General features: G+C 41.1%; 1 protein-coding gene across 1 annotated transcript in view; it reads right to left on the bottom strand.

Annotated features, from left to right (window-relative positions):
* The window catches only part of RTF1 (RTF1 homolog, Paf1/RNA polymerase II complex component), a 52,440-nt gene that overhangs the window by 6,552 nt on the left and 18,155 nt on the right, over positions 1-27,733 (bottom strand). The window contains exons 3-9 of the mRNA XM_025884108.2: positions 18,680-18,827; positions 17,258-17,462; positions 9,564-9,678; positions 8,778-8,889; positions 3,168-3,303; positions 2,263-2,440; positions 1,226-1,308 (exon numbers count right to left, since the gene is read on the bottom strand). Coding sequence (XP_025739893.1) covers positions 1,226-1,308; positions 2,263-2,440; positions 3,168-3,303; positions 8,778-8,889; positions 9,564-9,678; positions 17,258-17,462; positions 18,680-18,827 — 977 coding nt within the window. The remainder of the gene's footprint in view (positions 1-1,225; positions 1,309-2,262; positions 2,441-3,167; positions 3,304-8,777; positions 8,890-9,563; positions 9,679-17,257; positions 17,463-18,679; positions 18,828-27,733) is intronic.

Genomic DNA, 27,733 nt, shown 5'->3' with positions numbered 1-27,733 from the left:
CCAGGAAGATCTGTAAAAATTCTGATGTCAAAGCACCACTCTGGTTCAACTGAATCAGAATCTCCTGGAGAAAGGACGAGGAAATGAAATTAAACAAACAATACCTCCCAGGCTGTTCTAATGGGCAGCCAGGATAAAGAATCACAGCTAGACTGGGGAAAAATTGGACTTGGCCAGTGCTTCAAAAGTCCATTTACAATAAAATCTGTCACCGTCGACTGGCATCAAGAATATGAAATATTATGTAGATATCTGAATGACAAGGAAACTCCATTCCCTAGAGAGAAAGCATACTGCCTTCTGACTGACCCCTATGGTGGCAAAGTTAAGGGAGTCAGTGCCATTCCCCTAGGGACAGTCACTCTCTGCATGTCATCATCACTGCCTACCCCAACTGGTTCTTTTAAAACAGACCAGGAAAGATGATGGGGACAGGAGAAGGGAATGGAGACCAGAGACCAAATTAGGCCATGGTACAACTGAATCTATCAGCTACTATTTGCAGTGATTCTGGCAAACGACTTCTATTCCTTCTTATACAGGGTCTCTAGAATTTTCAGGCTCCAAGAGGGCAGGGATTTGTGTGTGTCTACTTTGTTTTTGCCTCTACCCTGATGCCCAGAACAGTGGCATGTAGCAGGCACTCAGTAAGGATCATGTTACAGAAGAGGAAACCAAGTCCTGAAAGGTGGCTTGACCTGTCAAAGATCAGCTTAGTTAGGGACAGAGCCAGGACCAGACGCAAGCGTCCTGACCATGGTCACCAAGGGAATGCCTGCAGGGCTCTGGATGGGGGGGCCCCCAACCTGCTCTTTTCCTTCTCTGTGTCCTACCACTTCTTGTCCTAGATTCCCCTCTGAGAGAGAGATCCCGAAGGCAGAATAAGGTTCCCTCCAGGGCCCTTATGGGGACAAGAGAAATTCACTCTAACAAGAAACATCACACTGGGGGGCTCCTGGGTGGCTCAGTCTTTGAGCCTCTGCCTTCGGCTCGGGTCATGATCTCAGGGTCCTGGGATGGAGCCCCGCATCGGGCTCCCTGCTCCGAGGGAAGCCTGCTTCTCCCTCTCCTGCTCCCCCTGCTTGTGTTCCCTCTCTCGCTGTGTCTCTGTCTGTCGAATAAATAAATACAATCTTAAAACAGACAAAAAGGAGCCATCACAGCGGGCCCCGCCAGGCAGCGCCCGTGTGCGGCAGGAGCAGAAGCCCACAGCAGCGCCCCCTACCGTAGCTGGAGCCCTTTGTTTGTCCTGGTGCCACCAAGCTGGTAAACTTTAGCGGTTTCCACAACACCCGTGATCTCAGCCACCTAAGTGAAAGGACAGAGACGCCAGTTAAAAACACTCTTTCAGAGCTCTCCATACCAGTCCCTCTTTGGCTCTACCAACCTAACTGCGGACGAGTGGCCCTGCACTGAGAGGACCCCACAGCTGCCAGGGGCTCTGGGCACCTTCCTCAGGTTCAGAACCCAGATGGCCAAGCACCAGAAGCCCCAAACACAGAGTGAGCAAGCGCCAGGAGAGGAGCCAGTTAGCCTGGTGGGGCCCATCAGGAGCTTCCCCTCTGACTTAATTCTACCTTACTAAGGGGATGTACTTGGGATCTCAGAGGTCACTTTTATCAACCAAATATGAAGACCATGGAAGTCAGTTTGTGTTTGTCAAGCTTTCTGGGACTCGGCATGGGTGTTGGTCTTCACAGAAGGAGGTAAACACATATTAAAACCATACAACCCAGGCTAAAACAAACAAAAAGAAAAAAAGAAAAAAATCAAACAGCTCTGTTCCAGCCATCCAGATCATAGAAGCAGTGCCAGAACTCACAAAACCACCTCTCTTAGGTTGGTAGGTGGTTTTTTGTGTTTTTGTGTTTGTTTTTAAACCTCAATATAATTCTGTTTCCATGTAACATGGAAAACTTTCATTTATTTATTTTTCAAATGAACAAAGCTTCCAGATTATGTAACTCCCAATGAATACTCCCTAAATGTCTCTCTTCTTGCTTTTATATGAAGGGAAAATAAAAAGAGTTAGTTTAAATCCAAACCCCCCTCCATTGGACTCCAAAGACTCTTTCTGACAGCAGGTCATGCATGATCTCTGGTTACCTCAGATTGTCATTATTCTACAGGCATCTCAATTAGAGTCTATTTTCCCATCAAATGGTAGCAGAAAAGTGACAGACTTGTTCAGCAGCTCCTACTCCCAGTCAAGAATCATTATATTTAAAACATGGACAATTGTCCATGGAAAGAAACACCAACCCGGTAAACTGGTTTGCTGTTGTGGTTTCCAATGCCAATCCGTACAAAACATCCTGTGACCGTTTTAGCAAAGAAGGGCATGTGACACCAACGCTCTAGCTTATGCCGTGATAATCGAACCCGATTCAATTCCTCGGGTAAGGAGACTGGTTGTGATTTGGGAGGGATCTCTTCTTTCCTGTGAGGAATAAAGGGCAATGGGAAAAGTGTTCCTCATAAAAACAGATCAAGGGGTGCCTGGGTGGCTCAGTCGGTTAAGTGTCCCCGACTCTTGATTTTGGTTCAGGTCATGATCTCAGGGTTGCGATATCCAGCCCCGTGTTGGGCTCCACACTGGGCATGGAGCCTGCTTAACATTTTCTCTCCCTCCCTCTGCTCCCCACCCCCAGCCTCTGGCATGTGCTCTCTCTCTTTCTGGAAAAACCAAAAACCTCACAAACAAACAAAACAACAACAACAACAAAAATCAGATCAAGATAAATACTACCAACTTCTTAACACTAAACCAAAGTACGTGTGATTAACCATAAGAGAAATAAATGAAGCCACAGGAAAGGGTGGTAAGAGAACCCTGCTCCTGTATGAACTGTCTGCAATGAGCCTATCATTCCGGATAACCTATCAGAGTAAGAAAAGTCACGGAAGCTCCAGACCAGTCTGAGGGTGACATGAAGTCAGTCCTTACCTGCCAGGCCCAGATGAGACGTCGAGTGGTGCAGGCTAGATTGCCAAAGGCAGGAGCACATTTTTGGGCTGATGTGTTGGGGAACTCAGCTCTGCAATTCAGGGTACTGAACCAAATCAAAGTTCACCATCCACACAAGAACATTTTGGAAGCCACGCTAAGTTTCTCCCCAAAGAACCCACCTATCCTGACTACTAGACCAATATCTATGCAAGCTTACTCCTCCTCTTCATCAGACGATGACGTGCGGGACGAGCGGTCTGATTTTTCGCTGGACTTGTCATCCTCCTCTTCTTCCTCATCATCAGAGTACACCTCACTGGTTTTCAGTGGCTGTTTCTTAGCAAGGAGCTCAGCTAAAAAGAAAGGGGAAAGGTTCATCCACATTCTCTCAGTAAGAAACTGAAACATCTTTCACCCTTGAAAAAGAACCTGGACTTGGGAAGGGACTCAAGAGACAGCCCCGTCATCCCTAGATTGCACGGTGATCACTTGGGCTACATACAGAAGCGAGTTAAACCAGAGTTAAAAACATTCAGGCACCAAATGTCAAGCTTTAATAGACAAAAAAGGGCTGTGAGTTTATTGCTAAGTGGGCAGAAAGGGTCACCAACTCTACTGACAGTTGTCTTTATTACACTCAAGATGCCTGAAGATGGGTAAGAAAGATGGGGGAAAATTTTGTGATGTCTTCAGAGGGTCTTGGAGAAAAACTTTATTTTCAATTTAAAGTACTATTTGAATTAGGAGAAGACTGAAAACAACCCAAATGTCTGCACAGGGGAGTGGCTGAATCACCTCCAGTACATCCACCTAAACAGACTACTATGCAGCTATAAAAAAGGAATCAGGGGCGCCTGGGTGGTGCAGTCAGTTGAACGTCTGACACTTGGTTTCGGCTCAGGTCAGGATCTCACAGTTGTGGGACAGAGCCCCACGTGGGGCTCTGCGCTGAGCGCGGAATCTGCTTCAAATTCTCTCTCCCTCCTGCTCACACTGTCTAATAAATTAATAAATAAAAATTTTTAAAAAAGATTTTTATTTGAGAGAGAAAGAGATAGTAAGAGAGAGCACGAGTGGGGAGGAGAGGGAGAAGCAGACTCCCCGTGAGCAGGGAGCCCAATGTGGGGTTTGATCCCAGAACCCTGGGATCATGACCTGAGCTGAAGGCAGACACTTAACCAACTGAGCCACCCACACACCCGTAAATAAATAAAATCTTTAAAAACAAAAAAGAATGAGCCATTACACTGCATCCTGAGTCAGAAAATGTTTTTTGGAGGGGTAGTCAGTAAATATTTTAGGATTGTGCTTCATGTGGTCACTATTTCAACTACTCAACTTTGCTGCTGTAGATAAAAAGCGGCTACAATTATGAAACAAATGGGCACTACTGCTTTCCAATAATAATCTATTTACAAAATCATGTAGTTTAGAGGTGCCTGGCTGGCTCAGTTGGAGAGTGCAACTCTTGATCTCCAGTCATGAATTCAAACCCCACAATGGGTATACAGATTACTTAAATAAAACTTAAAAAAAAAGTCATCTACCAACCACTATGTGACATAAAAACTAAGGAGTGACCTCTAGGACCTGTGGTTAAGTGAAAAAAGCAAGGTAGACGAAAAGTATGCCTGGTAAGCTACCATTAATCTAAGATGGAAGGTGAATCTGTGTCCTTTCATTAAAAAAAAAAAAGGAAGGATAAGATATAAAAATTTTTTTTAAATGGTTGCCTGTTACAGGAGGGAGGCCAGGGTGAAACAGAAAGGTACAGATACTAAATCTCTTTTTTTTTTTTTTAAAGATTTTATTTATTTGAGAGAGAGAGAGAGAGAGAGAGAGAGAAACAGCATGAGAGGGGAGAAGGTCAGAGGGAGAAGCAGGCTCCCCGCTGAGCTGGGAGCCCGATGCGGGACTCGATCCCGGGACTCCGGGATCATGACCTGAGCCGAAGGCAGTCGCTTAACCAACTGAGCCACCCAGGTGCCCCCAGATACTAAATCTCTTTGAATATACCTTGTTTATTAGCAGCTTTGATTTGGGGAACGCTTTTTGTTTTTGTTTTTTTAAGTAAGCTCTACCCCCAACATGGGACTTGAACTCACAGACCCCGAGATCAACAGTTGCATGCTCTACTGACTGAGCCAGCCAGGTGCCCCTGGAACTTTGTATTTCATATAATCACGGAATAAAATAATAATAAAAAAGTCACCTCTATACATCACAAGAAAAATGAAATATTCAACCGATGGCATAATCACACAATAGGAACTCTAAGAGTTGACATTAAAATACAGTCGTTCAAAAGAAAGACACATAGGGGCGCCTGGGTGGCTCAGTTGGTTAAGCGACTGCCTTCGGCTCAGGTCATGATCCTGGAGTCCCCGGATCGAGTCCCGCATCGGGCTCCCTGCTCGGCGGGGAGTCTGCTTCTCCCTCTGACCCTCTTCCCTCTCGTGTTCTCTATCTCTCATTCTCTCTCAAATAAATAAAATCTTTAAAAAAAAAGAAAGACACATAGATCACTGAAACAGAAAGCCCAGAAAGAGACCCTTGCATATACAGTCAAGTGATTTTCGACAAGGGTGTCTGAGAAAACTGGACATACCATGCGGAAAAAAAAAAAAAAAGTCAGACTCTTACTCTATACTATACATGAATCAAAGACCTAAATGTGGGGCGCGTGGGCGGCTCAGTCCGTAAAGCGTCCGACTCTTGATTTTGGCTCAGGTCATGATCTCAGGGTTGTGAGATGGAGCGCAAGGCTCCACATAAGATTCTCTCCCTCCCTCTCCCTCTGCCCCTCCCTACCCTCTCTGTCTAAAAACCAAACCAAACTAACCAAAACCAAAAAACAAAGACCTAAATGTAAGAGCTAAAACTATAAAACTCTTAAAAGAAAACATAAGGGAAATGCTTCACAACACTGGATCTGGCAATGATTTCTTGGATAGGACACCAAAAGCATAAGCAATGAAAGAAAAAACATTAAGCTAAATTGTACTTCATCAAAATTAAAAACTTTTATGCAACAAAAAGATACTATCAAGAGTGAAAAGAAACCTATGAATGGAAGAAAATATTTGCAAATCATATATCTGATGAGGGATTAATATTCAAAATATTTGAAGAACTCACAACTCAACAACAGAAAACAAAGAACTTGATTAAAAAATGGGCAAAGGACTTGAACAGACATTTCATCAAAGAAAGATACCCTAATGGTCAATAAGCACATGAAAAGATGTTCAACACCACTAATCATTAGGAAAATGCAAATCAAAACCACAATGAAATACCACTTCATTCCCACTAAGGTGCCTATAATCAGAAAGACAATTAACGAGTCTTGGTAAAGATGTGGAAAAAGTGGAACCTTTATACTTTGCTGGTGGGAATGCAAAAAGCCTCTTTGGAAAACAGTCTGGTAGTTTCTTTTCTTTCTTTCTTTTTTTTTTAAAAGATTTTATTTATTTGAGAGAGAGAGAGAGAGAGAGAGAAAGAGAGAGACCACAAGCAGGGGGGAGGGGTAAAGGGAGAAGCAGGCTCCCCAGGGAGCAGAGAGCCCAATGCGGGACTCCACCCCAGGACCCTAGGATCATGACCTGAGTTGAAGGCAGATGCTTAACCAACTGAACCACCCAGGCATCCCGCTACCTTTGTTTTATCTCAATATCGCTGTTATAAAAAACAAAAACCTTTGCATTTTGATTCTGAAATGGACTTATCAATATGGAGCTCATAAAGATAAAATTTATTCTTAAAAAAAAAAAAATCCTAGCTCTCTGTACTGAAAGGCTTAGAAATAATAGCCAGCCCAGTAGCATGGGCCCTCCTTATGTCTAGACTATGGTGTCTAGTAACAGTTTCTCATGAAGAGGCTCCTTAGAGAAATGGCAGATTCCAAATCCAGAAAGCAAGGAAGCTACTGAAGACTACTGGAGTCTCACATTAAAAGGACTCAGGCTAGCGACTGAAGATGGGACAATTTGAGAGTCAACTGATTAAATAAATGGATTAAAATACACAAAAGGATGTTTAAATCCATGAATTCAAAAGGATATTCAAAATAAGCAAACAGGGTTGCCTGGGTGGCTCAGTGAAGCCTCTGCCTTCAGCTCAGGTCATTATCTCAGGGTCCTGGGGTCCAGCCCCACATGGGGCTCCTTGCTCAGGGGGGAGTCTGCTTCTCCCACCCCGTGTGCTTTCTCTTGTTCTCTCAAATAAATAAATAAAATCTTAAAAAGAAATATATATATATATATATATATAAACACACACACACACTTAAAATATGCAAATAAACCTCAGTGGTCACCTTTGGAAGCTGCTAAGGTACTATCTCATTCTTTTGAAAACTAGTAATAAAGGAAAAAAAAAATCCACATTTCTGCCTTTCCTATACAAAATGTACCTAATGTACCTAATGATAACTAAATAGCTGATGTGAAGTTTCTCTTTGTAAAAGTAGACTGGATAATAAATGAAGAAAGAATTATAGATTAGAATATCATCATTTTGCAACTCATAATAAATGAAATGATCTAGGTAATGATTATCAGTGGCTACTGGGATAGAATATATTATTATTTCCCAATTCTCCATCCTTCTCGGTACCCATGCCCTTTGCCATGTGACTCAGTAGTTCTCCCAGCCATTAATGATGGGCTCTCATGTGACTTGCTTCAGCCAATGGAATATGCACAGACCTGACGCTGCACCTGCCAATGTCAAGTCTAGGCCTCAAGAGGCATCTGGCATTTCTGCTTGCCGCTATTACATTTCTACCGTCACCAAGAGAAGAATGTACCCTAGGTATACTGGTCTGAGGAAGGAGACAGGTGTAACAGACCTGGTCCCAACCTGCAGCTTGGAGACAATCCCAGCAAACTTGTATATGAGGCAACCCTCTGCTCAACTGCAGATCCACGATCAGGAGCAAATGCGTATTTCTGAGTTTGGAGCAGTCTTTTATTTCACGTTCTTGTGGTAAAAACTAAATGACAGCTGGTAATATTACAAAATGTGAGACACAGGTATTATGTGTCTCCTGATGGCAGTATACACCACCACTAAAACTCAGCCTCCCCTCACCATCCCCCCCAAAAACCGAAACCAAAACAGAATAAATCCAAATGTGTCCAATTCCCTAGGTCTAACTACAAATTACAGGAAATTCAAGAGACTAGAGCAACACATTCAACACCTCCAATGGGACGTACCGAGCATCTGAGAAACTACAGGATGACGGACCTAGTTTCTTCAAAATAAGCTGCAAGGGGGAAAAAGAGATGAAGAGGAAAACCTAAACAGATTAAGTGATCTCAGGGACATATTAACAACTCAAAATGTGTGGATTTTTTTTAAGATCCTGATTCGAACAACCAAATTAGCATATTTTAACTATATATCAACTAGAGAAATGTGAACACTGACTAGATATTTGATAATATTAAGAAAGTCACTGTTATTGTTTTTTAGATGTGATAATGATATTGTAATGTTTCAAACAAAAGAGTGCTTATCTTTTAAAGACACATACGGAAATATTTATGGTTGAAATACAATGATGCTGTGATTTACTTCAAAATAACCCAGTGAAAGAGGGGAATATAGATTTAACAAGACTGGTTATGAGTTGATTGTTGAGGATGGATGATGGGTTCACGGAGTTTCATTATACTATTCTCTGTACGTGTTTGGAATTACCCAAAATAAAGAGCTTAAAAAAAAAGGCTGATAAAAGGGGGGAAAATATAAACGGGCACCAGAACATCAAATCATATGATCCCAAAGACAAAGCAGCCATTACATTTTCCCCACTGACCTGTTCTGTTCTTCCGTTTTTCTCGCTCTGCTTTTAGCTCCTCCATGGCTTGAGATTTCTTATCTAGTTTCTCATCCCGTTTGGAACGCCGCTCCTTGTTGTGGGATGTTACCTGGGAAGGGAAAAATATGTAGGATGGTTTTTATTAACAGCCAATGACAACATTCTCTACACCTAACAATCATTCAATTTTCCAGTGGGGATCTATATAGGCTGCAGAAACTGAAACTTGTTTAGGGGAAAATAGCATCCTCTAGTGGACAAAGAGGCTAGAGCATAAAGTCAGCTCTGGTCTTACCAGCCTAATAAACAGAAAGCCTAAGAATTATAGGAATAAACACTTTATGGAAGGCCACCCTAGAGGGCTTATATTTGTGGATATTTTTAACAAGCTTTTTGTGATGAATTCAGAGATGAGTAATTTTTGCAGCTACATTTATTACCAAGTCCAGGATGACACACAGGTGAGTAAACCTCAGACCTAATCCGGCTACTTGGGGACAGGACGTTTATCAACTTCCCTTCAGGAATGCTCACACAGCAGTGAGCTGTTTTTTAAAAAGCAGACCTGAGAGAAGAATTACTAAGGAACTGAACAGCACAGTTAATGATGAAATGATACGTCCAGAGATTAGTGAACCTACAAGATAAAGACAATATGTCTTGCACAAACTGAACTAGGCTGATTAATATAAAACCATCTTTTACATAAACACACAAATACACACACACACACTCAAAACTGAGGCTTACTTTTTGGATAACAAGGACCACTGAATTTCCTACCTGAGATTCTTGAATCTGTGTCAGCTTTTTCTTTTCCTGCTCTTCTTCTTGCTTTTTCTTTTTTTCTTTCTTTTCTTTCTTTTTGGCTGTTTTTAGTTTTTTCCTGATTTCAAATCTGGTTAAGAGATATTTGTTTGGTTTTTAGATGTCAGTGAAGTATGTACAAAAACTGATTTCTATTAGATGGGATAAAGAAAATAAGTAGGGGGAAGGAATTAAACATCTTGGTTTCCTACAAGAAACTCTGATGTACCTTATAGGTACATTAAAAATAATGAACATAAGTATACCAGAAGTACTTGAAAGTATTAAGTTGGAATAGATTTAAAATGAGAGAAAATATTCAGGATACTATTGTACCCTGTTGATAACACACAGCTCTTCTTCAACCCTCATATAACATAGGAAAATAGTTGATTTCTGGATCAACTGCAATGCTGTTCCATTAGAAACAGAATGAAACCACAGAGAGCCACTGTCACTTTTTTTTTTTTTAAAGATTTATTTATTTCAGAGAGACACACAGTGGGGGAGAGGGACAGAGGGAGACAGAATCCCAAGCGGACTCTGCGCTGAGCTTGGAGCCTGACATGGGCTTGATGTCATAACCCCGAGATCACAACCTAAGTCGAAACCAAGAGTCGGAAGCTCAACTGACTGAGCCACCCAGGTGCCCCCACTGTCACATTCTTTTTTCTTAAAGATTTATTTATTTGAGAGAGAGAGACAGAGCAAGAGAGGGAACACAAGCAGGGGGAGTGGGAGAGGGAGCAGCAGGCTTCCCGCGGAGCAGGGAGCCTGATGTGCAGCTCGATCCCAGGATCCTGGGATCATGACCTGAGCCGAAAGCAGATACTTAACGACTGAGCCACCCAGGCATCCCCCCACTGTCACATTTTTAAGGTGGTCAGGACAAAGACTGTATCTTAAAGACACCACTCTTGAGGTGCCTGGCTGGCTCAGTTGGTGGAGCATGTGATTCTTGATCTCCAGGTTGTGAGTTTGAGCCCCACACTGGGTGTAGAGATTATTTAAAAATAACATCTTAAAAACAAAAATAAAAAAACCCACCACTCTCCATCTTTCTTTATTAGGAAAAATGACCTCCCCTTCACCTCCACACCAGCAAACATAATGAATAAATATGCTGTGAATAAACACACTATTCTTTTCAACAAATGCAATCTAGGCTCCTTCCCTATAATAAAAATCAGGCTCCCAAAACTATTTTGGGAGGCATGAATTTAAGGAACATTATGGAAGGAATAAAGGAATATAATAAACATTAAACTTTTCATAACAGTTTAAAATAACCCCAACTATCAATTTTTTTTACTTAATTTTTTTTTTAAGATTTTGTTTATTTATTTGAGAGAGAGAGAATGAGAGACAGAAAGCATGAGAGGGAAGAGGGTCAGAGGGAGAAGCAGACCCCCCCGCGCTGAGCAGGGAGCCTGATGCGGGACTCGATCCTGGGACTCCAGGATCATGACCTGAGCCGAAGGCAGTTGCTTAACCAACTGAGCCACCCAGGCGCTCAATTTTTTTACTTAATTTTTAACAGAGTACACAAATCTCTTTTGTTATGTCCTTTACATTCACGATTAAGGTTGTTAATGTACTTTTGTAATATGATATAAAGAAGCACTGTTAATGAATTTACTTCATTTAGAAACACATAGCAACATACTCCTAAATAACCAATGGGTCAAAGAAGAAATCACAAGGGAAATTTGAAAATAATCTGAGGACTGAAAATGAATATACAACGTAAAACTTACCGGATGTAGCTAAAGCAGTGTCTATAGGGAAATGTATAGCTATAAATGCCTACATTAAAAAGGAAGATGGGGTAGCTGGTTGGCAAGCTGGCTCAGTTGGTAGAACATGTGACTTTTGATCTTGGGGTTGTGAGTTCAAGCCCCATGTTGGGCACAGTGCTTACTTAAAAAAGAAAATTTCAAATCAGTAACTTAACCTCTACCTTAACAGAGTGGAAAAAGAAGAGCAAACTAAATGTACATCAAGCAGAAAAAAAGAATTAATAAAGATTAGAGCAGGAATTAACGAAAACACAGAATAGGAAAACAATAATCAATGGAACCAGAAGTAGCTTCTTGGAAAAGATCAACAAAATTGACAAAACTTTGTCTAAATAGGCCAAGAAAAAATGACAGAAGATTCAAATTACTAAAATCAGGTATGAAAGAAGAGACATCACTATCGACCTTACAGAAACATAAAAGATATCATAAGGGCAGATGCCCAACTGACTGAACAACTATATGGCAACAAAGTAGGTAATCTGGATGGAATGGGAAAAATCTCTAGAAGGCCACAAACCACCAAAACTGACTCAAGAAAAAATAGAAAAATCTGGATAGACCTGTAATAAGAGATTGAAATAGTAATTTTAAAAGTTGCTACAAAAAAAAGCTTATGCCCACATGGCTTCCCTGAAGAATTCTCCTCAACATTTAAAAAGAAACTAACACCAATTCTTCACAAACTCTTTCAAAAAAAAGAGGAAACACTTCTCAAATTATATTCTATGAGGTCAGTATTATCCTGATACTAAAACCAGGCAGTAGGTAAATATCTTATGAATACTGACATAAAACTCAACAAAATAGTAGCAAATTAAATCCAGCAACTTATAAAAGTATGATATACCATCACCAAGTAGGATTTATCCCAGATATGTAAGGTTGGTTCAATGTAAGAAAATCAATGTAATATACCTATTATTAATAAAGTACAAAAATCTGACTATCTCAACAGACCCGGAATAAGCATTCCACAAAATCCAACAACCTATCTTAATAAAAACTCTCAACAAACTAAGAATAGAAGGAAACTTCTTCAAATGGATAAAAGATATCTATGAAAAAAACCACAGCTAATGATAAAACACTGAATGCTTTCCTCCATAGATCAGGAACGAGACAAGGATACTCTCGCCATTTCTACTCAACATCGTACTGGAGGACAAGAAAAAGAAACAGAAGGAATCCATATTGAAAAAGAAGAAGTAAAATTTATCTTTTTTGCTCACATGATCTTATGTATAGAAAATATTTTTTGTTTTTTAAGATTTTATTTATTTATTTGACACAGAGAGAGAGAGAGAGAGAGAGAGAGCACAAGCAGGGGGAGAGGGAGAAGGAGAAGCAGACTACCCACTGAGCAGGGAGCCTGATGTGGGGCTCGATCCCAGGACTCTGGGATCATGACCTGAGCTGAGGGCAGATGCCCAACTGACTGAGCGATGCAGGCACCCATTATGTACAGAAAATCTTAACCAACTGAGCCACCCAGGCGCCCTGTATAGAAAATCTTAAAGAATCTACTAAAAACTATTAAAACTAATAAATGAGCTCAGCAAGGTTGGAGGGAGCAGGATCAATATACGACAATTAATTATACTTCTATATACTTACAATGAGCAATCTGAAAATGAAACAAAGGAAACAATTCAATTTATAATAGCAACGAAAAGAAAAAATATACAGGAATAAATTTAACAAGTGCTAGCTTTTTATACCCAAAACTGTAAGACAAGTGTTTAAAGAAATTAAAGAATACCTAAATAAATAGAAAGATAACAGGCTCACGGACTGAAAGACTTAATATTGTTAAGGTGGCAACATTCCCAAATCTGATCTATAGATTCAACACAATTTCCATAAAAATCCCAACTGCTTGGGGCGTCTGGCTCAGTTGTTAAGCATCTGCGTGTGTGTGTGTGTGTGTAGATAGATAATTGATTTTTTTTTTAAGATTTTATTTATTTGACAGAGAGAGACACAGAGAGAGAGGGAACACAAGCAGGGGGAGTGGGAGAGGGAGAAGCAGGCTCCCTGCTGAGCAGGGAGCCCGATGTGGGGCTCGATCCCAGGACCCTGGGATCGTGACCTGAGCCAAAGGCAGACGCTTAAACAACTGAGCCACCCAGGTGCCCCTGGATAATTGATTTTTGACAAGTGTGCCAAGACTGCAGAAAGAATAGTCTCTTCAAGAGGTACTTGAGACAACTAGATACTGGAATGCCAAAGAATAAAGCTGGATCCCTACCTCATAACACATTAAAAAATGATCTCAAAATGGATCAATCATCTAAAACTGTATGACTCTTACAAGAAAACATAGTGGTAAATCTTCATGATCTTGGATTTGGCATATTCTCAGATACGACATTAAAAGCTTGAACAAGAAAGGAAAAAAATTATACTTCAACAAAATTAAATATTTTTGTGCATCAAACAATACTAGCAAGAGAATGAAAAACACAACCTACAGAACTGGAGAAAACATTTGTAAGTCACGTATCTGATAAGGGTTTGATAAGCAGACTATACAAAGAACTCTTACCACGCCAACAGCAAAAAGACAAATAACCCAGTTAACCCAGTTAAGTAATGGGAAAAGGATTTGAACAGACATTTCTTCAAAGATATATAATTAGCCAACAAAGATATCATAAGATGCTTAAGATCGTCAACAGGAAAATGAAAAATAAAGACCACAATGAAATACTACTCTATATCCACCAGGGTAGTTATCAAAAAGAGGGGAAAATAACAAGTGTGGGCAAGGATGTGGAGATACTTGACCCCATATATACTGCTGGTAGATATGCAAAATGGTGCAGCCGCTGTGGACAACAGTTTGATGGTTTCTCAAAAAGTTAAACATAAAATTACCACATGACCCAGCAACTCCACTCTTAGGTCTATATTCAAAGGAACTGAAAATAAGTACTCAAACAAATATTTGTACATGAATGTTCATAGTAGCACTATTTACAGTAGCAAAAGGTGGAAACAACCCACATGTCAATCAACAGATGAACAGATAAACAGAATGTGGTATACACATACAAAGAAATATTATTTAGCCATAAAAAGGAATGAAGTACTGATGTGCTATGTGGATGAACTTCAAAAATGTGCTAAGTGAAAGAAGCCAGTCACATACTGCATGATTCCATTTACATAAAATGTCCAGAAATAGGCAAATCTATAGAGATATAATTGCATGATTCCATTTACATAAAATGTCCAGAAATAGGCAAATCTATAGAGATATAACTGCATGATTCCATTTACATAAAATGTCCAGAAACAGGCAAATCTATAGAGACAGAAAGTAGATTAGTGGTTGCCTGGGGCTGGGAGGCTGGGAGGAAATAGAGAAATGAGTGGTAGTGATAGAGGATTTCCTTCCAGGGTGATAAGAATGTTCTGAAATTTACTGTGATAAACAGCTTTGTGAATACATAAAAGCCACTGAATTGGGCGCCTGGGTGGCTCAGTTGGTTAAGCGACTTGCCTTCGGCTCAGGTCATGATCCTGGAGTCCCGGGATTGAGTCCCACATGGGGCTCCCTGCTCAGCGGGGAGTCTGCTTCTCCCTCTGACCCTCCCCCCTCTCTCTCTCATTCTCTCTCTCAAATAAATAAAATCTTTAAAAAAAAAATTAAAAAAAAAAGAGCCACTGAATTGTACACTTTAAATGGGTGTTGTGGTATGCAAAATGTATCTCAATAAAGTTACTTTAAAAAGTTAATAGCTTATTATTTACACAATATGCTTATACATACCCTCTCACTCAAGGCTTACAATAATCCTAAGGAGGAAGCTGAGGCAGGAAGAAGGTAAGGGACTCATTCAGATCACCTGGCCAGTGAGTCTGAATTGAGCCTAGACAAATGTCAGCGCTCTTTCCACAAACAAGCTAACTTTTATACCACCTGCACCCACCTTAAAGTTTTTTTTTAAAGGGGCAGGCCTAGAATAAGTTTAAGAACCTAACAACTAAAGATGACATCTCACTACTGGTGCTGCTGGCTATAACATGGGATGCTAATGGTGTTTACATAGAAAGACCGTTATCAAGATTAAATGAGATCAAGTAGGCTCCAGGTGTGGAGCCCAACACGGGGCTTGAACTCACCCCCACTCTGGGATCAAGACCTGAGTTGAGCTCAAGAGTCAATGCTTGGGCGCCTGGGTGGCTCAGTTGGTTAAGCGACTGCCTTCGGCTCAGGTCATGATCCTGGAGTCCCGGGATCGAGTCCCGCATCGGGCTCCCTGCTCAGCAGGGTGTCTGCTTCTCCCTTGGACCCTCCCCCATCTCATGCTCTCTCTCTCTATCTCATTCTCTCTCTCAAATAAATAAATAAAAATCTTTAATAAAAAAAAAAAAAGAGTCAATGCTTAAGTGACGGAGCCATTATAGGTGCCACTATACAGACTTTTATTAAGTGAAAAGGAGAAAGTTTCTGAGTTACTATATTGCACTGCCTTACAACTCAACAAATGAACTACAAAAAAAAAATCTCAATTTTCTGTAAATGGATCTGAACTTAAGTATCATCTCTATAAACATTTCTCTCAACACTGAAAAAAGTCACAGACTCAGCCAACTGTCTCATTAATATAAAGTGAAAAATACAAAAACCAAGTTTGAGATGAGCCACCCATTACTCTCCAGCTATTCTGTGATTTTTTTTTTTAATTTTATTTATTTGTCAGACAGAGAGAGAGAGAGAGAGAGAGAGAGTACAAGCAGGGGGAACGGCAGGCAGAGGGAGAAGCAGGCTCCCCACTGAGCAAGGAGCCCAATGCGGGACTCGATCCCAGGACCCTGGGATCATGACCTGAGCCAAAGGCAGACACTTAAACGACTGAGCCACCCAGGATTCCCTACTCTGTGATTTTATCACGGGGCCCTATTGTCCTTATATAAGGATCTCGTGGGGCACCTGGTGTCTCAGTCGTTGAGTGTCTGCCTTTGGCTCAGGTCACAATCCCAGGGTCCTGGGATCCAGCCCTGAGCTGGGCTCCCTGCTCAGCGGAAAGCCTGCTTCTCCCTCTCCCACTCTCCCTGCTTGCATTCCCTCTCTCACTGTGTCTCTCTCTGTCAAATAAATAAATACAATCTTTAAAAAAAAAAGAATCTCGTTAAGCTCTCCACTGTTCAGAAATACAAATTTTAAGCCATCCTTAACTATCTGGCAACTCCAGCAGTTTCTTCAGTCCCGTTTGTTCCAACATAGGTAACCTTGAAAGCATTTATACTCAAAACAAATGTCTATTACTTGCTGCTGACTGAAAGCCAAACATTCTTGTCCAGGATAACTAACTATACTTAATATGGTCTCCAAAAGGGACAGATTTCCAAATGAAATGGAACTAACTGTGGTCAGAGAAAATTCTATTTTTCTTTCATGTTATTAGTTAGGTAGAAAAGGCTCCTAGTTCTGAGGACCATTTTATTTCTAGAGACAACAAACACGTTTAATTTTACTGTGAAATTACATTATAAGATAAGGAAGAACTCATGATCCCAGGGTCCTGGGATCGAGCCCTACATCGGGCTCCTTGCTCAGTGGGGAGTCTACTTGTCCCTCTCCCTCTGCCTGCCACTCCCCCTGCCTGTGCTCTCTCTCTGTCAAATAAATAAGTAAAATCTTAAAAAAAAAAAAAAAGGAAAGGAAAAAACAAATACTGAGGCAGCTTTTGACTATCAAAAGGCAATTTAACATTTGAGTTTTCAAAAAAAATATACAAAAACTATGCTAGAAGGATAGTCAGATACTTAACTCAGAAATTATGAGAAGTTCTAAGTCCTGAATTCTGGGAAGACGGGGCTCCACATATGAGTTTCCTCATTAAGGAATTATAACCTTACCTTTTTTTCAACACCTCCCTCTTCTCTATGCGGTTGAACAGTTCTTGTTCTCTCTCCTTCTCTGTCATCTGCTCCAGACGGGCCCGGTCTTCCTCATCGCCCATGAGGTCTTCTCCATAGCCATCATGGAACTCTTCATCTTCTGAGGAAGAGTCTGAATCTGAACTGGAGGAGGAGCTGTTGCTGTCAGAATCTGACACCTCACCTACAACAAGGCCCAAACACAAGATTAGCCTATGCTACAGAAGACTGAGGCTACAGAGATGACCCCACAGTGTTGATAATCACTGCCACCCCCCCTTTTACTGAAGTAAGCTCTATGCCCAATGCAGGACCTAAATTCGTGACTCTGAGATCAAGACCTAAGCTGAGATCAAGAGTCGGACGCTCAACTGACTGAGCCACCCAGGTGCTCCTAAGACTCATAATTCTTAAGTCAGTTATCACCATGAAGGTTGAAAAATGGTGATTTTCAATAATTTCTTCATATTTATTAGTTGGCATTTAAAATATTCAATGTTTTGGGCGCCTGGGTGGCTCAGTTGGTTAAGCGACTGCCTTCGGCTCAGGTCATGATCCTGGAATCCCAGGATCGAGTCCCGCATCGGGCTCCCTGCTTGGCAGGGAGTCTGCTTCTCCCTCTGACCCTCTCCCCTCTCATGCTTTCTCTCTCTCTCTCATTCTCTCTCTCAAATAAATAAATAAAATCTTTAAAAAAAATAAAATAAAATAAAATAAAATATTCAATGTTTTAATGAGTCATTACACTGACTGGTGAATTCTCAATGGAACTGGATCTTGACAGGATAAAGGGTGATGGAAAAAGGCAGTATACATCACAAATGAGTATTAAGTTAAACTAGCAATTTAATAAGAATTTACTTAACTCAATTTGAGCTAACGTTCACAGGCAATGTGCTTAAAACCAGGTTTTAATAAATGTTATTTCTTAAAATAAACGTAAGGTGTATCATTCTAGTCCCGGAACAAGTTCACTTTCATGCCAGTGTCAACAAAAATTCTGGAACTGGTTTCAAAATAAGAACATTTTTTTCACTGAGTTTTGTATCTGGTTCAAGGATTTTCCTCCTCAGCCAGACAATGCATGTATAACCAAGAAAAAGGAAAGAGAATACACTCAGGGTAAAGTGAGCTGAGACTCTAATGCAGGGACTCCTCATGGGTTTGCTGGATGGACTTTAAGGGCCTTACTAACCCTTGGGAATTGTGTATTTTTCTTGCTTCAGATTCTCAAAGGATCCATGACCACTGAGAAGGTTATGGACCAGTGCGGTAAACATGGAGGCCATGCTGTAATGCAGACCTGTCCACGCCCCCCACTGCCCCGCCCCATTTCTGACTCTGTAGCTTCAACCTGACAAGAGTGGGAGTTCACCCCCAGGCCTGGGCCACCTGGCTCACCTTCCTCCGGGGCTGAGCTCTCAGCAGAACTGTCTTTATCCGAACTGCCTGAGGAAGCAGTTTTGTTGGCTTGTTTCTTCATGGTTCCTTTCTTCTCTATTTTTCTGGCCTTTCCTTTCTTCTTATTTTTATTGCTCCCAAATGTCCACTACAATGAAAAAAGAAAAAGGAAAACTAAAACAAGGACTTTATTGGGAAAAGCTGTAAGAGTCAAGAGTCGAGTCTCTGATATCCATCAAAATGATTACAAGAGTCTCTACTGCTTTCAACCCAAAACAAATATACTGTATATGAAGAAAGACGGATTTTTTCCCCAAACCTTGCTTAAAACTTCGTAAGTTCTAGTTTGCAATTTCTTAGAGATGGTAGATAATGGATATAACAAAGATAAAATTTAAATAATGTACTTTTTAATCACAATGGAAAAACAAAGATATGAACCTTACGACAAGTCAACTGAGCTAACTCAGTTGGTACAGAACATAGCTTCTAATGTTTCTTGTGACACAGAGGGCAGTCATTGCTAGAGGTTGGTATGTCTGGGTTTCAATACACAGAGGATGGTTTAGTTCTGGAGTGGGTCCCAGGAAGGCAGGGAATAAAGCTTGTTAGCAGGAGAAAGCTGCAGAAAGCACAGGAGGAAGGATGAAGGCCAATCCCTGGCATGGATGGTAGTGCTGGTACCAACCACAGGGAGGCAGAGAGTAAACTCTATTATTAAATATATATACGTGTGTGCATCTTTTTAATCTGCGTATGTAACACTACAACATAATGTTTAAATTGGATCATAAGCAAGAGATCCTAAAGACATAAGGAGCTTGCAATTTGGGTTAACAAATAACAGGCAGGCAATACACAGTCACCTCAAGGCCAGTAAAATTGTCTCCATCAAGCACTTTAATCGTAAAAATGAAAGACTATATGGTTGTTTTAAAAATTCACGAAAACTATTTGGCTATATTGGGGTGCCTGGGTAGTGCAGTGTGTTAAGCACCCGACTCTTAGTTTCGGCTCAGGTCATGATCTCAGGGTTGTGAGATCGAGCCCTGTGTTGGGCTCTACCCAGCACAGAGGCGGCTTAAGACTCTCTTTCTCCCTAGGGGAGGGGAGTGGGGGGATGGGTTAGCCTGGTGATGGGTATTAAAGAGGGCACGTTCTGCGTGGAGCACTGGGTGTTATGCACAAACAATGAATCATGGAACACTACATCAAAAACTAATGATGTAACGTATGGTGATTAACATAACAATAAAAATTATTTAAAAAAAAACACTCTCTTTCTCCGTCTCCCTCTGCCTCTCATCCCCCTCAAATAAATAAATAAAGATTTAAAAAAAAAAAAAGACTTAACTATCTGGTTATATTAAACCATACCTCATTTGATAGTTTAACTTGCCAAATTTAGGAGGATGATTTTAGGTGAAAAATACTTTCCTTGGGAGCTTTATTTTATGTACCACAAAAAATAATCATTTTTCTAGCATCACACTGAATTACAGATCTGGTATTAAGAGAAAATTTCTACATCTACTATTTAACAAAAGTACAAAGTCTTTGTTACTCCTATAATGTGATCATAAATTGATTTCCTACCTCACAATAGTTAAGATCAGAAGTAAATTTATTTTGGGGGTATTTTTTGGGGGTGGTGGAGGGGTAGTTCTGGTGGAGTTTCCATCTTAGAAAGGTCCTTATGAGCTATTCTTAAAAGCCCACAGTCTGCCAGATTAAAGTACTGAAAAATCAAAGAATTAAAATCCCTTTCACATTTTAATTTACTCTTATTTTTTTAAAAAATTTGAGAGAGACAAAGAGAGAAGAGTGTGCACACGTGCATGCACATGAGCAGGGGGAGGGGCAGAGAGAGAGAGGGAGAACAGCAGACTCCCTGCTAAGTGGGGAGCCTGATGCGGGGCTCGATCCCAGGACCCTGAGATCATGCATGACCTGAGCTGAAACCAAGAGTCAGACGCTTAACCAACTGAGCCACCCAGCCGCCCCTACTCTTAGTTATTTTAATTGACACTTATTTTTGTACTTAAGAGCTAGGAAGAAGGGAAAAGTGAAAAAAAAAGTCACATGTTCAAGAATGATATATTAAATGAGTAAAGAGCAACTTTTCTTTATTAAGTGAATTTACCCCTCAAACTTTAACATTTTAACACCTAGATTATTATTTAGTAAGAAATCCCAATGCTTCTCCTCTAAAGCCTACTTTTTTTTTTTAAGATTTTATTTATTTGACAGAGAGAGAGAGACAGCGAGAGAGGGAACACAAGCAGGGGGAGTGGGAGAGGGAGAAGCAGGCTTCCCGCCGAGCAGGGAGCCCGATGTGGGGCTCGATCCCAGGACACTGGAATCATGACCTGAGCCAAAGGCAGACGCTTAACGACTGAGCTACCCAGGTGCCCCTAAAGCCTACTTTTCAACCATTTCAAACTTTAATCACTCAAGGAAGATAATTTTTAGGTCAGTTTGGAAGAATTCAAAAGAGGCCAAAGGGTTCAATTTCTTAGTCAACTGAGCTAAAATGTATCAACTTCCCATGCTGACAATATACATATTTCTACAGGCAATAATGTATAAAACACCTTTTGTATGGGCTTTGGTTACAAGAAATAGCACACCTACACACATAATAAGTAGTCAATAGTTACTGGTTGGTTATGAAACCTCTTCCAGTGTGTCTTGGCCCTTGGTAATTCTACCAATGGGAATATGAAGAAGCCAAGAGGGTAAAGATTGAGCTACCAGTGTCACATGTGTGTTAAGAGTGGCTAGGTCTATTTCTGCCTACAGGTTGCAGTTTCTCATGTGCAACAGAGTCAATTCTGAACTCCCTAGAAGGGGGAAAAAGTTTCTATGAGAGCAAAAAAGGTGAATGTTAAATCAGGTCACACAGGTGAGTCGAATACAGGATGTGCCAGGAAGCTACCCGGCTTCCTTATCCTTCCCCCCTCTATCTGCTTCAATCTGCCACTGCCTGAGTCTAGCAACTGTCACTCATTTGCAGTTTATGCTATTTATCCCTTGGGGGAGAAGGAGGAAAGATAAGAGTAAAAATAGAAGAAAATAAAATGTTTCGACTTCAAAAGGGCTTTCCTGGCTAAATCTGAGTGGGAAGGGAACCTCGTTTTTTTCCTTCCAGCAACTTCAAAAGAAATGAGACAATAAAACCACCTTCATCTCCCATGACAATGACTCAATAGGGTCTGTCATGCCACTGACAACCAGCGTCACATATATGTGACAGGGTTTTAGGGGAATTGTACGTACATGACTTTACTTTAAAATACAAAATCTTGGGGCACCTGGGTGGCTCAGTCGGTTAAGTGACTGACTCGATTCCATCTCAGGTCATCATCTCAGGATTGTGAGACTGAGCCCTGCAACGGGCTCCAACAGACTCCGTGCTCAGGAGGGAGGCTGCTGGAGATTCTCCGCCCCTCTCCTGGCTCATGCTCTCTCTCTCTAAAATAAAAATATATAAGTAAATCTTTTAGAAAGTAAAAAAATAAAAAATACAAATTCTTATGAATATGCCTTTCAGTACTGAGAAGCTGGATTAAGCTGTTTGTATATTTACTTTCTAAAAAAGTATCTTATTTTTGATACAACTTTAAAATCGAATTTTAAAAACAATATATGCTCTTTATATGAATCTTTGAAAACCTACAAAAGTATTTTTAAAGTTTTAAAAAAAAAATCACTTGGGGATGCTGGGTGGTACAGATGGTTAAGCGTCCGACTCTTGGTTTTGGCTCAGGTGGTGATCTCAGGGTCGTGAGATCAGGCCCCATGACAGGCTCCATGCTCAGCACAGTCTACTTGAGATTCTCTCTCCCTCTGTCCCTCCTGCTCATGCTCTCTCTCTCTAAAATAAATAAGTCTTTAAAAAAATTACTTGTATTTCACCACCCAAAGATAAATAATCACTTAAAATGTGGGGGCCAGTCTATTATTTATGTATTATTATTTAATATAGAGAAAGACACTCAAATGAGTTCCAATTATCTTCCAAAGATTTTTTTTTTCCTGGAGAATAGATCACATTTGTTTTTTGTTTATTTTATTCTATTTTGATTCCAGTATAGTTGACATACAGTGTTATATTAGTCGCAGATCACACTTGTCATATTTGACTTTTACTCCCATAAACTACAGGTTCCTGAATGGTTTTGGTCTAAGCACCTATTTGAAATATTTGTCCAGCATCTCTTCTCCCAAGATCACGGTCTCTGATAAACCATAAAGGACAGGGTTAAAGCTTATGGCAGGTAACATCAATACAGAAATATCTTAATCAGTTATACAGCCCAGAGGTTGCTCCCCGGTCCCTGCAAAAGACTTGCTCTGTTGACTCTAAGACAGAAGGTAAATGAATCCTTCTTTCATTGCCAGAGTGTGGCAGTAAATGGAGTCTAAAGAATAAAGGACAGGATTAAAGGAATACTCTTAGGCTCTCCCCATCCAGCAGAGAGTACAGGAAATGACCTGGCATTTTATTTTTTATTTTTTTAAAGACTTATTTTAGAGAGGGAAAGTGTGTGTACGCGAGCGTGAGTGGGGGGAGGGGCAGAGGGAGAGGACCTTCAAACAGACTCCCTGCTGAGCACGGAGCCCCAGGCGGCGCTCCATCTCAGGACCTGTGAGATCATGACCTGAGCTGAAACCAAGACCAAGAGCCAGGTGCTTAATCGACTGCGCCACCCAGGTGCCCCCTGACTGGTATTTTAAAATGTGTTTTGGGAACTGTGACTCTACTGAAAGGCAGGCTCTGCTGTGACCTTGGACGTGGCACATGGAAGGCAAGCATGGAAAGGTAAGTGCCTGCGGATGGGCATCTGAGTACAAAGGCCAGAGCGTCCCCAGTGACAGGTGCTCAGAAACAATGTGGGCAAGGGCAAGGATGCGTTGCCAGTCAGGAGCGTCACACACATGACTTCCCGTTCGCCCGGGCCTTCTATGTGGAGGCAGGCCCACACTCACCATCAGGGAAGCGTCATGTAGACAAGCAGTTAAGAAAACCTCAAACAGAGACTGGAAAGAAGATGTGTTCTTAACTACTGAATTAAAATGAGCACTGACTCTCGCTGATGTAACAGATACTATAACGGGCAGCATGATCTAATGATACAAGGAGGGTTAGTACCACACAACCCTGTACCAGCTTTAGTGTGTGGGGGTGGTGTAGGCTGGGCCTACTCTGGGAAGCAGCTGACAGACCAGAGGAACATGGGGTGGCAAGCGATTGTTCTGGACTTGGGTAGTATTGAGATGCAGAATTTTGAACCTCCTGAGGCAGAAACTTCAAGATTTCAGAGAGGTTATCTCTAATGGGCAAGGAAGATCATATTCGAGGTCTCAGGATCCAGAGTAGAAATCACAGCAGGGCAGTTACTTTGAAATGAATTTACAAGTAAAATGAAATACACTGAGGTTAGTAGTGCTGAAGAACAGGTGGGCTAGTGATAAACTACACTGGGATCAGGGGTTAAAAGAACTGGAATACAGCCCAAGCCCTTCACCTGAGAGTGTTACCTTATCTGTAAAGTAGGAATAATAATATTACCTTGACCACCTATCAGCACAGTTTGAGACTCAAAGGAGAAAGAATAGAAGTACACAGAGCACATCAGAAACCATGAAGTTCTATATAAAGGCAGGATATTATTTTATGATGGGAAAAGGAAATCAGAACTTCTTTTAGCCTGTTTTAGTATCATTTCTGAAATAGGGGAGTCCAGATGATCTCTATGACCTCTTGGATTTTTAAAGTTGTAGGATTCTTAAAAAAAAAAAATAAAGTTGTAGGATTCTTCATGAGGTGGTATACTAAGTCAAAGCAACTATCAAAAGGATTCTGTAGTCGTCATTCTAGACCTTAACTAGTGGCCAGCAAAGAGGTATGCGGTGAGGACATGGTTACTGATGTTTTCTTTTTTTTTTTTAAGATTTTATTTATTTGAGAGAGAGAGAGAGAGAGAGAGAGAGAGAGAGAGAGCACAAGAGGGGGGAGGGTCAGAGGGAGAAGCAGACTCTCCGCTAAGCAGGGAGCCCAATGTGGGACTCGATCCCGGGACTCCAGGATCATGACCCGAGCCGAAGGCAGTCGCTTAACCAACTGAGCCACCCAGGTGCCCCTGATTATGTTTTTTTCCCTGAAGGTGGAAAAGGGTCAGCGGAGTTGAAGAGTAAATGCAATTTAACAGAATATTAAAGAGTATGAAGGATAGCTAAAGGACATGAAGGGTAGCTCAGCTTTCTTTTTCCTTCTACTGTGTAATTAAAGTACAAAAGATACTACTGTAGGGGCGCCTGGGTGGCTCAGATGGTTAAGCGTCTGCCTTCGGCTCAGGTCATGATCCCGGGGTCCTGGGATCGAGTCCCATGTCGGGCTCCCTGCTCCTTGGGAGCCTGCTTCTCCCTCTGCCTGCCTCTCTCTCTCTCTCTCTCTGTCTTTCATGAATAAATAAATAAAATCTTTAAAAAAAAAAAAAAGATACTACTGTATTCTGTAATCAATCACATATATTTAACTGGAAAACACACAGAATAATCCCTACATTCAGTCACAAAAACTTGCACCCTGATTATGGAGACAAAAACAAAAGTGAAACAGCAGTCATACAAAAAAATGTAAAAGATAATCAGTACCTCCATTCCACTGCTTGGTGGAAGTGTCAGAATATAAACAAGTTTGAGCAAGTGGTCCATGAAAATCACTTCATTTTTTCCCCAATTTTTTTTTTTTAAGATTTTATTTATTTATTTGACAGAGAGAGACAGCGAGAGCAGGAACACAAGCAGGGGGAGTGGGAGAGGGAGAAGCAGGCTTCCCGCTGAGCATGGAGCCTGATGTGGGACTCGATCCCAGGACCCTGGGATCATGACCTGAGCTGAAGGCAGACGCTTAATGACTGAGCCACCCAGGTGCCCTTCCCAAATTCTTATGATGAGATTTTATGGTGTCTAGATAAATGAGGTGCTACTGTATGGTTATATCTACATAGCCAAGGACCAAGATGTTAAAAAAAAAAAAAAAAAAAAAGGCTTGTAAGCAATCCACATAGCTGTTGCTAAAATCAAGTACTAAAGCAGAGTATTCTGACCTAAACTGTAGCGGGTCACCTGTTCCTGACCCCTGAGATCAGATGCAGGAAGTTGGGAGTAGAAAGACTACCAAAAGAGGAGAACAATGGCCACTTCTTACCAACATTCACAGAGGAGAAAGAAAAGGTGTAAAATGCACTACACACAGCTCAATATTTTGGAAGTCCTTATTTCACAATACAAGAACTGCCATTCATAATCATGACTAAATCAGCAAGAAAAACAACCATATATAGTAATATCTATCAAAAAATTTTCCAACTACAATGATTTTCTGGATTTTCAAAGATTTAGTTTCAGGGCGCCTGGGTGGCTCAGTTGGTTAAGCGACTGCCTTCGGCTCAGGTCATGATCCCGGAGTCCCGGGATTGAGTCCCACATCGGGCTCCCCCTCTGACCCTCTTCCCTCTCGTGCTCTCTCTCTTTCTCTCTCTCTCAAGTAAATAAATAAAATCTTTAAAAAAAAAAAAAAGATTTAGTTTCAGTACTGGGGTAATTCATCTACGTGTAACATCTTGTTCCAGAGGTATGGTGTGTATGGAAACTCCACTAAACCAATATACACACAGGGAAATACTATCTTAGTAAGGAAGGCCTTTCTTGAGAGCTTGTGCTAATTAAGTATTATCTGTATGGTAAAGCACTCACAAAATGCTCTTGGATATCTAGGTCGACTTCCCGAAGAAGCTGTTACTAAATGAATTTATAAGTTGTATCATTTTCAAAATGTTCTATTAATAAAAATACTGGAACCAGCAAGAGATAACAGGGTGGGAATAGGAACGCAAATAGATCCAAATGAGAGAATCTGAAAGATCAGATAAGAAAAAGAGAAGGAAGAAGCCTCAGAAAGAAAGTAGAGCAAAATGAAATGGGGGAAAAGCAAGAGGAGAGCAAAGTCTTCAAAGAGGCAAGTGGAAAGAAAAAACAGGTGTGACAAGTACTGAACTACAGGGCTGGGCCAAATGCTTTTATTTCTCAAAAATGCTGCAAACAAGACTATACATGAAACTTTAAAAAATAACTCTCACTTAGGCAGAGGGTGTTAGAAGATAATTCAGCTGTTCCTTACTTTGTCTAATGTAGTTTTATTCAATTCTGAATAAAAAAAGGGTTTTGGTTTTTCAATGTGATTTTTACTCATAACAAGTAAGGAAATTGGGGCTTCCTTCTTATCTAGCTGTAGCTGTTTCTATGAGATCCACCATGTTTTTTGTGGGTTTTTTTAAAATGATTTTTATTTTTAATTAATTATTTTTAAAAGATTTTATTTATTTGAAAGAGAGCATGGGGGCACCTGGGTGGCTCAGTCATTAGGCATCTGCCTTTGGCTCAGGTCATGATCCCAGGGTCCTGGGATCAAGCCCCATGTAGCGCTCCCCGCTCAGCGGGAAGCTTGCTTCTCCCTCTCCCACTCCCCCTGCTTGTGTTCCCTCTCTTGCTGTGTCTCTCTCTGTCAAATGAATAAATAAAACCGTAAAAAAAAGAAAGAAAGAAAGAAAGAGAGCATGAGTGGGGGGAGATGGAGCAAACTCTCGACTGAGCAGGGAGCTGACATGGGGCTTGATCCCAGAACCCTGAGATCATGACCTGAGCTGAAGGCAGACACTCAACCAATTGAGCCACCCAGGTGCCCCAAGATTTTTATCTTTAAGTAATCTCTAAATCCAATGTAGGGCTTGAACTCACAACCCCAAGATCAAGAGTCACATGCTCCGCCAACTGAGCAGCCAGGCACACGATCCACCATGTTTTTGAAAAGGATTCTTGGGGGCGCCTGGGTGGCACAGTCGGTTAGGCATCCAACTCTTGATTTCGGCTCAGGTCATGATCTCTCAGTCGTGACATAAAGCCCAGTGTAGGGCTCCCCACTCGGCAGGGAGTTTGCTTGAGATTTTCTCTCCCTCCCTTTTGCTCCTCCCCAGCCCCCACCCACCC

This window comes from Callorhinus ursinus, unplaced genomic scaffold, assembly GCF_003265705.2.
Source record: "Callorhinus ursinus isolate GAN/ISIS: 27379988/994484 unplaced genomic scaffold, GSC_fseal_2.0 scaffold25, whole genome shotgun sequence".
Lineage (NCBI taxonomy): Eukaryota > Metazoa > Chordata > Mammalia > Carnivora > Otariidae > Callorhinus > Callorhinus ursinus.
Note: the sequence above shows the minus strand (reverse complement) of the source record. Positions and strands in the feature narration are given on the sequence as shown.